The sequence below is a fragment of the Sinocyclocheilus rhinocerous genome, unplaced genomic scaffold, assembly GCF_001515625.1.
Source record: "Sinocyclocheilus rhinocerous isolate Xijiao unplaced genomic scaffold, SAMN03320098_v1.1 scaffold36, whole genome shotgun sequence".
NCBI lineage: Eukaryota > Metazoa > Chordata > Actinopteri > Cypriniformes > Cyprinidae > Sinocyclocheilus > Sinocyclocheilus rhinocerous.
Genome location: NW_015664459.1, coordinates 2,632,358 through 2,644,326, shown reverse-complemented (window position 1 = coordinate 2,644,326; position 11,969 = coordinate 2,632,358). Strand labels below are relative to the sequence as shown.

The 11,969-nt window shown below is 35.0% G+C and overlaps 1 protein-coding gene across 1 annotated transcript; it reads left to right on the top strand.

Moving 5' to 3' along the window:
- The first annotated feature begins 1,716 nt into the window (after positions 1–1,716).
- LOC107730145 (secretory carrier-associated membrane protein 2-like) lies at positions 1,717–8,458 on the top strand. Its single transcript, XM_016540877.1, has 9 exons — positions 1,717–1,957; positions 2,602–2,679; positions 3,574–3,648; positions 3,839–3,953; positions 4,035–4,163; positions 4,852–5,011; positions 6,264–6,365; positions 7,018–7,135; positions 7,976–8,458. The coding sequence occupies exons 1-9, from the start codon at positions 1,901–1,903 to the stop codon at positions 8,114–8,116; spliced, it is 975 nt and encodes a 324-aa protein (XP_016396363.1). The 5' UTR covers positions 1,717–1,900; the 3' UTR covers positions 8,117–8,458.
- The last annotated feature ends 3,511 nt before the right edge of the window (positions 8,459–11,969 follow it).

Genomic DNA, 11,969 nt, shown 5'->3' with positions numbered 1-11,969 from the left:
TCGGAAAAGAAAATGTTTAATTTTTGGACAGTAAGATTTTTAATTTTTTTTTTTTTTTTTTTAATCATTCTCTTCTGCTCAATAAGCCTGCATTTTTTCATCCAAAGTACAGTAAAAGCAGTAATATTGTGAAATATTTTTACTATTTAAAGTCCTGCTTTTGTAACATTACACAAAACTTGGAGTCAGTATATTTAAATCATTATATATTTATTATTAAATTATGAAATTAATACTTTTATTTATCAAGGAACTTGGTCAAAAGTGATGATAAAGACATTTATAATGTTACAAAATATTTATATTTCAGATAAATGCTGTTCTTCCGAACTTTCTATTCAACAAAGAAACCTAAAAAAATTATACTAAGCCGTTTTCAACAATAATAATAATAGTAATGTTTTTTTTTTTTTAGCAGCAAATCAGAATATTAGAATGATTTCTGAAGGATCATGTGACTGGAGTAATGATGCTAAAATTCAACTTTGAAAAGTTTTTAATTACATTTGAAAATATTTCCAAATAGAAAACGTGCTCGCGGGCGCGAATTAACAATCACAAACGGCTACATTCGAGTCTTCAAGGCATTTTAGGACACTTAACTTAACTCAATTAACTAACTTTAACGAATGTTACAGTATTCACTGTAGTTGTCCGCTAGTAAAAACATAGTTTTATCAGTCATTATCTGTGTATGCCATTGTTTTGCGTTTACTACAGTTCAGTGGATCAGGAGGCGCTGGCTGGTGTGACTGAGTGGAGGCGGGACTAATTAGCATATTCATAGATCAGCGTATAGTAAATGAGGCAAGGGTGTTGAGTTACATTCAAGCTATTTTAAGGAATGAGAAAATTTTCTTCACAAGAAAAAAACATTTAAATATGTAATTTTGATGATCGAAGATAAGTTTTAAGCATAGACTGTATAAAAACATGGACGTAGTGTCCGTGACGTAACCCATAGACTTTCGACGAGCGTTTTGAAGCCTGAAGTAGGCGGAGCCAGCCGTCGCCATCTTGGCAGCGCGTCACCGCGTGTCACTCCCGGATAATCGAAAATGGGCAAAGAGGCGGGAGCTGGCTGCTGAAACCACGCCCACCTAGCTCGACGGTGGTGACAGCAGCGGCAATCCACCTGTCACTCAAGTGGCCACGCCCTTAATTATGCAGAATTTTAAGGCTTAATATAATTTAAACGGGTGAGTTATAAAAAAATTCACCCCCCTCACAGTTGTCATGAAGGGCAAAATTAACTATATAGACAAAAATAATTTTTTGAACCAGGCTGTAAACGGTTTTTTTCTGCTGTAAAGTTGGGCATTTTAACATGGGGAGTCTATGGGATTGACTCCCTTTTGCAGCCAGCCTCTAGCGGCCAGTTGACGAATTACAGTTTTAGTAACTTCCGTGTTGGCTTCAAGAGAGAGAGCGGGAGGTTTTAAGGGATAAAATATTTGGCTACAGGGGGACTTTAAAATAATTGCTTTCTATTTGAATATATTTTAAAATGTAATTTATTCCTGTGGTGACAATGCTAAATTTTCAGCATCATTAGTAATTATGCTAAAATTCAACTTTGAAAAGTTTTTCGGAAAAAAAAAAAATGTAAATGAATGAACAAAAATGGTAACGTACCATTTTCTGCACCAAGTAATAATCTTATTATTAAAATGGTACGTTTCTATAGGTATACGTGTAGCAGGATAGCTCCACATCAGAACCGAGTAGTATTCATTTCCAGCAGTGTAAGCAGAGCTGGAACATGAGATCAAACTAACCCAGGAGTGACGTGACGACTGACTCCATCACGCATGCGCAGCGAGGTGTGCGCTCAGGGAGTTGCGCTGGCAGGTACACAGACGGAGCACCAGTACACCTGTGCTGCTTACCGCAAGACAAAATGTCTGGATTCGATAACAACCCCTTTGCCGAGCCAGTTGATGTCAATCCTTTTCAGGTAAATATCTACTTATTATGTCTTCAGGTATATGTAAAATGTTAAAAGTTGTATGCGCTGCAAACCTGTTTGGTTGGTTGGTTAGGTTCTGAGTCACTAGAGTAATGAGGTGTGATTGACAGGCGTTCAACCAATCACGATTCACTGTAAGGCTGACAAGCCAATCAGCATCTGATGACGATAGAGGAAGTGTTACTTTGTTAAATTAAATCGTGTTGTTTTAAGTTGTTTTAAAATATAACAACTGTGTTTTTGCTTCGGTGGTTACCATCATAAACCTGTTTATCATTCTGTAAAGAACGTAAAGCATTTTACAAACATAAAAACTTCCCAATCCCTCACATCACGCGAGGTGTACGAAACTCATGTACAAATCCGACAGGTGCATCTCATTTAATTTCGTGGCACAGGATATATACTTTTTTTAGATACAAATATAAAAAATAAAAAATAAACAATAGTTGACAATACTGTGGTGCTTTCAGAGATGTCATGGTACTGAATAATTGTTATATTCATGTAGCCTACCGGCAGCGTTTACATGGCACTCCAAAGTACTTTAAAGAATGCTACGGCGCATGTCCAGAAACTGTGCATAACATGTGTTACATGAATAGACAAGTCATATTTTATGTGCCTGACAGGATCCATCAGTTACTCAGGTGACCAACACGGCAGCCGATGGCATAGGAGAGTTTAACCCATTTACAGCTGGTGCTCTGGTAAGCATGACAACAATTTCCAATCCTCATTTTCAAATTAAATATCCTTTCTCAATTCCTAATGTCCTTGGCTTTATATCTAGTCAAAAAAAAAAATCTACAGGAATGTATACATAATTATATTGTTCTTGTTGTAATTTGGAACCAAAATTATCCTGTGGGATCAAAAATAAGTAAGCTGATAAAAAAAAATACAGTCAAATATTGTAATTAATAAATTGAAATCCTAGTTTTAATTTTTAATGTATTTATTTAGAATTTAAGTGTATGTCTTATTTGTGACCCTGGACCACAAAACCAGTCATAAGGGTCAATTTTTTGAAATTGAGATGTATACATCATCTGAAAGCTGAATAAATAAGCTTTCAGGTTACATAGGATAGGACAATATTTTAACTATTTGAAAATCTGGAATCTGAGGGTGCAAAAAAATCTAAATATTGAGAAAATCATCTTTAAAGTTGTCCAAATGAAGTTCTTAGCAATGCATATTACTAATAAAAAAAAATTAAATTTGAATATATTTACGGTAGGAAATTTACAAAATATCTTCATTGAACATGAGCTTTACTTAATATCCTAATGATTTTTGGCATAAAAGAAAAATTGATAATTTTGACCCATACAATTTTTTTTTTGGTCTATTGCTAAAAATTTCCCCCAGCGACTTAAGATTGGTTTTGTGGTCCAGGGTCACATTTAATCTTTAAAAGTTACAAAAAAAAGCAAACCTTGTCAAGTAAATAAAGAAATGCAAAATCCTAAAAGAATCAAGTAGGAGTTCTGTTAAAAACTTTTTTTTCTGGTGTTTGCTTATTTTAAAAAAGCAGCTGTTGTGCTCTGTATGTAATCACAATCGAAAAGTTTAAAAACCTTGCCCCACTCTCATTTAAGGATGGGCGCACCATTCCCATATCAACTGCCTCTCAACCAGCAGTCCTGCAGACCACAGTGGAGCCCAGTCCACAAGTTAGTACAGTGTTCATGCTGAACTATACTTAACACATGATATTTGTATGCTAATGCATGCTGTATTTATCTTAGTACATCATGAAATAAGGTAAGCTACTCATATCCTCCTAAAGACAACCAAACAGATGTTAGGTTTATGCATAAACCGCAGTAAAGCAGCATGTACTGTATCTTCTTCCTCCATCAGGCCAGTGTCGCTGCAGGACAGGCTGAGCTCCTCCGTCAGCAAGCGGAGCTGGAGAAGAAGGCTGCTGAGCTGGAGCGTAAAGAACAGGAGCTCCGGGATCGGGATACAGCATTAGGTGAACCACACTTATACTGCTCTTATTCTGTAAGACTTTCTTCTGTGGTCTCTTGACATGAAGGAAATTGTTTGCTTGCAGGTAAAGAAAACAACTGGCCACCTTTGCCCAAGTTTTTCCCCATAAAACCGTGCTTCTATCAGGATTTCAATGAAGAAATTCCTGTGGAATATCAGAGGGTTTGCAAGATGATGTACTACCTCTGGATATGTAAGTGAATGCAGAGACGTGTAATGAATAAAGACTGTTCAAAATGGAATAGCTTGCGATAATTACACTGCAGTGGGATTATTACATGTTTTAAGATAAAGATAAAACTGTAAAAAAAACAAGCATTTTTGTTACTTGAAATAAATAAAACTTAACCTAAAGCAATAAAATAACAAACTAATAAATAAAAACTATATAGACATTTAGAAAAATAAAAATGCTAAAGACGTACAACAAAATTAATAAAACAAGTAAAATTAAAGTGTAAAAACCTAATCTAATTAAAATTATTAACTAAAACTATAATAGTATAGCGATGAAACTAAAACAACACTGTACTGCAGTATTTTGTTTTTAAATTTTTTGTGTGAAAATCGGTAACATTTTTGTGGTGTTAGATTGCAAATTCATATTGTTTGAGCTTCATTGGTCACACTGGAAATGAAAGGTTAAGTCAAGCACATTGCATTTTGGGATGCAGTATTTCGTGCAGTGTTTTCTGTTGGATACTGCTAATTCTGCCCAGTGTTGTAAGTCATCAGAGTATTCCATTCCACTCTGCCTACTATACATATACTGCAAAACAGTTTGAGAAGTATGGTTGTATGCTTTGGCAAACATTTTAGGAAATGTTCATTCTCTATGTAAGCCTAGATAACGGACCACATCTTCTTCTTTTTTTTAACAGATCACAGTGTGACGCTGTTTCTGAACCTGCTGGCCTGTCTGGTGTATTTTACTGTCTCTACTCAGAATGGAGTGGACTTCGGACTCTCAATCCTCTGGTTTATTTTGTTCACTCCTGTCGCGTTCCTCTGCTGGTACCGACCCGTATACAAAGCCTTTAAGTGAGTTCAGTGTTGATATTTTGCATTGTGTCATAATTTTCATTACATTTTTATGCCAGCCTCACAGCCTCATTACAGTAATGAAAAAAGTCACAACAGGTGAATAGAGAATTTAACTAATACTGTAGATATCCCTATACTTCCCCAGCAGATTAATCACAGTACATTAAGACAACTGTTTTGTTTTACAATTTTTTCTAAAATGCTGCTTAAAGGGTTAGTTCACCCAAAAACGAAAATGAAAAATGACACCCTCATGTCATTCCAAACCCGTAAGACTTTTGTGCATCTTCGCAACACAAATTATGATATTTTTGATGAAATCCCAGAGCTTTCTGATCCTCCATAGACAGCAACGCAACTGACACGTTCAAGGCCCAGAAAGGTAGTAAGGAATCGTTAAAATAGTCCACGTGACATCAGTGGTTCAACCTTAATTTTATGAAGCTACAAGAATACTTTTTGTGTGCAAAGATTTCATCAAAAATATCTTAATGACACGAGAGTGAGTAATTAATGACGAATGGTGAAGTAACCCTTTTAAAGATTCAAACAAGGTATTATCTAATTAAATATGCACTCATTTGAATATGTATCTGAACATTGGATAAAGCTAAAAATCGTTTTCATTTTCTTGACATTATAGTTACAGGTTTTTACAGAATGGATATCAAATGAAATTTGTATGTATCTTTTTATCACTTTTATACCTCCATAATACAAAATATACAAAAATACCACTAACAGCCAGAAAAAAAAGAAAGAAAAAATCAGTGTTTTTAGGATTAAATGTTATATATATCAGTTAAAGAAAGCATTCTGTAAAAACCTTCAGGATGCATTTAGCAATAAAACCGCAAAGTTTTGTGTAAGTGAGATTTCTGGCTCAGTGCAGGAGAAAAAAAAACTTTCTTTGAGAAAACAGCCTTTAAAGAAATGCACTGCAATTGAAATCTACAGATACAAATAGATATGTACGTGTAATAAAATCAACACTTAATTGTGTATTTTGGGTGCTTCTTTCCACTGGTCTGAAAGATGACATTTTATGGAATCAGCATGAAAACCAACAATGGTTTTGCATGTAGTGTCTTATCTTTATTGTCATTAAAAAACAATAAGTAATGTTACAGTGTAATCTTTGTAGTCCTGAAAGGTGCTTCAATTATATAAAGAGAGAGGTTTATTGTTTTGATTGGAAAGACATCTGAGTATCATCATCTCACCTGTAACTTTTTCTTTTGCATTGCAGATCTGACAGCTCCTTCAGTTTCTTCTTTTTCTTCTTCATTTTCTCATTCCAAGTAATCGTGTACATCATTCAGAGTGTTGGGATCCCCGGCTGGGGAAACAGGTGAGGTTCTCCATCACTGGCGCTCTTTTAAGTGTGTTATTTGAGTCTTTGTGTGTACTTCCTCTCTGCAAGTTTCTTCGACAGATCTCAACTTCATAATCTGCCAGTGTTCATTTTCCTGGGGGGTCTCTCTGAGTGTGGGCTCTCTTCTCTGTTTTCCATGAACCTCCTCCTCATGGTCATATTTTGTATGGTGAAATATCCTGTACTCTTCTCAGCAATGTGCCTTTTTAATTTACAGTTTCATACTGTTAATATTCTACAAAACTCTAACCCAATATTAAACGTCGATAGACCTATCCAGCACAGTTTCTGCTAAGAACATGAATAATAGCTCGAATTGTGTGCTTGTTGAGGAGAGGTGTGGGATTACTTACAAAAAAAATTTAAATTTCTTTTCTATATTTAAGTTTTGTGAGATAGTATGAAAGTGTGTGCTGAAAGCTGAGTGAGTCCTCTGCACAATCTGACTTTGGTGCAGCCTAGAATTAAACTGCTGGTTTTGTCTGGCCAGAAGAGAACGGCACACTATTTCCCAGTTTAATACTGTAAAGCTGCTTTGACGCAATCTGCATCGTAAAAAGCGCTATATAAATAATGGTGACTTGACTAGACTTGAAAGCATTAATGTGATATAATGATTGTTTCGCAGTGGCTGGATCACAGCCATCTCTGTGCTCAAGATTAACATAGCCGTGTCAGTCTTCATGATGGTGGTGGCTGGATTCTTCACTGTCAGTGCTGTGCTGTCTGTGATCTTACTGAAAATGGTAAGTTGGCCACAGCTGTAAGTGTGCATATGTGAACATGTGGTTGTTCTTGCACTTGCATACATCATTGTGTAAAATCTGTCTATTTTATCTGTCTGTCTTTACACATATTAAAAGTATTAGTACCAATTTGGGTCAAAGATGAAAATGAGTTTTCAAGAATCAAAACAGTAAACGTTTATTATAGCTTAATTTTTTTCTGTACATTAGAATGTGTCCTGGTTCATTTTATTTTTGCTGCGCAAAAAATAATGACTATCATAAATTTTTAACACAATTTACAGAAAACGCCCAGTAAAATGCCATTCAGTGTAACAATAGTTCATATAACAAAAAAATCTTGTCAGGCATGTTTAGAACCAGAATCATTAGTTGTCATTAAAAGACTATGTTTAAGGATCACAGTGCAGCCCACAGAAACTAATAAATACAGGTCAGAATAAGTATATCATTTCATTTTTACAAAAATATATCTGTTATGCTGAATGAAATTGGAATATTATTTCACCCATATTTTGACGTTATTTGAAACATTACAGTTGACAGTTTACTTTCGTTAATATGCTTTTTCTGTATATAAAATCACTTTTGTAATTTTATGCAGACACCAATTCCCATATGCACATTAGGTAGTAGTATGTAGGTACGAATTTGCACCCTTTAGGGGTAAAAAAATAAATAAAAATAGAACAAATGTGTACCTTTTGAAAGGGTGACATCCACAGTGCCAGCTTTTAAACCTTTTTTTTCCCCTGAGAGTGTATTTATATTATTCATTACTAATAATGTTGTTCAAACCTTCAGTTTGGGATTGTGCACTGACTTTCACTGTGTTTTCAGGTTCACTCCATGTACAGAAACACAGGTGCGAGCTTCCAGAAGGCGCAGGAAGAGTTTTCTCAGGGGGTCGTCACAAACCGAACCTTCCAGTCCGCTGCCGCCACAGCTGCATCTTCAGCCGTACAGGGAGCCTTTCAGTAACAGCCACTGTCACATAAACTTCCATCAAACAACCCAAACCTCTTACGGAAAGGACAATCTGTATTTGAGGCTTCTCAAAGCTCATGTTTTTTTTCCTGCTGCAATACATTCATTTGGTTACTGAAAATATTTTGAGGTGAAAAGTTACCTGGCTGTTGATCGGTGAGGCACTTTAGATGATGACATGGGTTCTGTCCGAATACAGGCTGTCTTTTCTTTCTGTATTCCTCATGTAATGAAGGCAATATTTAGAGATGGTTTTATGAAGTTAAAGTGTTTCAGTGGCACTATTTAAAGGGATACTCCACCCCAAAATTAAAATTTTGTCATTAATCACTTACCCCCATGTCGTTCCAAACAACGACGAGAATACTTTTTGTATGCGAAGAAAACAAAAATAACGACTTTATTCAACAATTTGTCTCCTCTGTGTTTCTCCGCATCACTGTAGCGCCATTTTGGAGAATATCCGCTGAACGCAAACAGCGTACGCTCTTCTGTGTCAGCCGCGACACAAGGATTACGTTTCTATGTGTATTTATGCTTTGATTTGAACAAAAACAGCGCATCCGTGCAGCGCGGCTGACACAAGAGCGTACGCTCCTTGCGTTCAGTGGATATTCTCCAAAATGGCGCTACGGTGATGCGGAGAGACACAGAGGAGACGAATTGTTGAATAAAGTCGTTATTTTTGTTTTCTTCGTGTACAAAAAGTATTCTCGTCGCTTCATAACGTTACGGTTGAACCACTGATGGCAGATGGACTATTCTGACCATGTCTTTCATACTTTTCTGGACCTTGACAGTGTAATTTACTTGGCAGTCAATGGGACAGTCACAAGCCTCCCGGTTTTCATCCAAAATATCTTAAATTGTGTTCCGAAGACGAACTAAGCTTTTACGGGTTTGGAACGACATGGGGGTAAGTGATTATTGACACAATTTTCATTTTGGGGTGGAGTAACCCTTTAATTGGCTTATGTAATGTTACAACATTGTTACAGTATAGTCCAAATTCCAGTCAATCCAAATGATCTAGTTGTCTAGTTTTGTCCCTGCTGTATGTATTTAGAAACCTTTTGTGAAAGGTATTGTTACATGTTGAATTATTCTACACTTTGATTTAGTCTTTATACTCCAACTAAATGTGTTATGTCAGCTGATGTCAACATTTGAACAATCATTACCCAACAAGAAACATATATTTACCTATGGACTGTCTTTAGAGTGAACTGTAGTACTGTTGTGAAAAAAATGTGCTGTTATCAGTTTGTTACATTCTCAAACTGAAATGATGATTTTGCAGTGTTCTTAATTATGAACAAAATATGTATATATTTATAAATTAAGCAGATATTATTTTACTGTGCTTGATTTGGGTGGGCTGCTCAAATATTTTATGAGTTATTGTTAAATAAACATATTCTGATGAATGTTTTGTTGCCACTAGTGTATATATGATCATTTAAGTGGGGTCTGTATTTCTTTTGATGAACATGATACAATTTAACTTTAATACTACAGAAAAAAAACTATATAGATGTAGGAGTACTTGTAGTACCTTCGGAGTCCACTGTATAGTGTTAGATTTTAGGTCAAAACAATGGAAAGCAGAGCATACCGCTTCAGTTATGATGACAGGAATATTTAATCACAAATTTTAAAATGACAGATATAGTAAGTATATAGATGTGGCTATTTTGTATTCAAATTTAAGAGCTATTTTGTATTAAAATTTAAGAGCTTTAAAGACCAAACTCTGAAAAAGAGCTGTCTGATGAAGAAAATATAGCATCAGTATTGAAAAATAGAAAGAGTAATTGTAAAAAATATATACAATTTTAATTTACAGAGAAAAGAAGGTAAGGGAAAAATCTTCATACAAGTTCTTTGTGTATTTTTCTTATTTTTTCTACTTGTTACTTTGCATTTGTTGTTAGAAAATGTTTATTTACTATTTATTCAGGTTTTTTAAGGTATCTAATATTTTGATACTTAATTTCCGTTAACTAAATATTCTTAAAAATTAAAAGTTTGTTGTCATTTGGAAGTGTGTAGGCCTTCTTGCATTATTATGCTGTTACATGATTATATATTCAGTGGTATAAAATGGTCTTTAAAATGGCAATAATATCGCTTATCGCAATTATTTCTGGGGCAATATATCACACAACAAAAAGTTGTTATCGTGACAGGCCTACGGCAAGGACTACATCTGAACTAAATTTTAACCTTCTAGAGAAGTCGTGGACGTCAATATAAGATGCTTAGAAGATGTCATAAAAAGACGTCTTTTGTCTTTTTTGTAAATTTTCAGATTTATGCCGGATTAATTCAATTTTTTTTTTTTTGACAAATGAAAAAAAATTCAGATTTTTTTTTAGCATTTCCCATTCATTTCAATATGGTGTCATATTGACCCCAAAGACAAGATTTGTAAATTATAATTTTTTTTTTTACATACCTTCAGAACAAGTGAATCAAGCCCAGTTTTTTTATTTATGTGAATATAGATAGATAATGTAGAAAAGTCACAAAATCTTATTCTGCTGAGATGAAGGGAACCATTTTTTTTTTAACTAAGGAAAAGTTGATTGGGGTCATATTGACCCCAAAGTCAGATTGAGGGTTAATATGTATCATATTTGATACAATCACACCGGTGTGATTAGATCGTTTAGTTCGGCACAGCATCAGCTGCTATTCAAATCTGCGTTCGCGCTTTGGCTGGCACTGAGCCAGAGACAGACGCGTTTGTACAGCGCTGCATTATAACCAGAGGCGGACAAAGTACTCAACTGAGTGAAAGTACAGATACTGCTGGTCAAATATTACTCCATTACAAGTAAAAGTTGTAAAGACAGATTTTTACTTAAGTAAAAGTACAGAAGCACCTTGATAGAAATGTAGTGGAGTGAAAAGTACAATATTTGTCTTTCAAATGTAGTGAAGTTAAAGTCATAAGTTCCCAGAAAAAATAATACTCAAGTAAAGTACAGATACTCAAAAAGTGTACTTAAGTACAATACTCAAGTAAATGTACTTAGTTACTGTCCGCCTCTGATTATAACCAATCACACACGAGTCTGTTGAGCTTATGAATGCAATGGGTAATTGTAGTGTTTCAAGTCCAGGTAAGCATGAGGAGTCAGATTCCAGAAGTTACAATTCAAAGACTTATTAGCATCAAAAGCCAACAGCAAACACAGCCTGCATGCCACAAGGTTGCTCACATTCAATTATTCTTCTACACCTTTTATAGGTACCAACTTAGTATCCCATAGTGCCCTCTTCTGGTGAATCAATAATACAAGAACACAACAGTAATCAGAGACGTTCAGATGAGTCATCGCTTATGGAAGGCCAAAAGGGCCAAAAACACGTGAATTTTAACGCGGTGTTTTGTTCACTTGCTCGCTGACTGTGCAGATGTGCGGACGAATGTAAGTAAGATGTTCATTTCACAGTGTAAACCGCTTCAGTGATTTAAATGGGAGTTTTTGAGAGTGCCTGAACTCTGGCTAGACTGAAGTGAAAATGTTCTTTGATCATTTAAATTTTCTTTGCTCTCTGTAAAATGAAAATGTTATAGCCTGATATAGTAACTTACAATATTGTTATTAAATACAAAGTCAGTCGTATTAAAAATATTTTATGGCATTACACCCATATCTGGTAGGCCTATTTAAGTAAAAAGTTGGGTTTTTATGTGTAGTTAATAGATTACACTATTACTCTACTTTGTCACCCACAAATAACAATCTGGTACAAAACGCATTAACTTACACATGTTTGAGAATCGAGATATTTCCTGATACACGTTTGGAAATATTTCGAATAAAAAGGAAAAAAA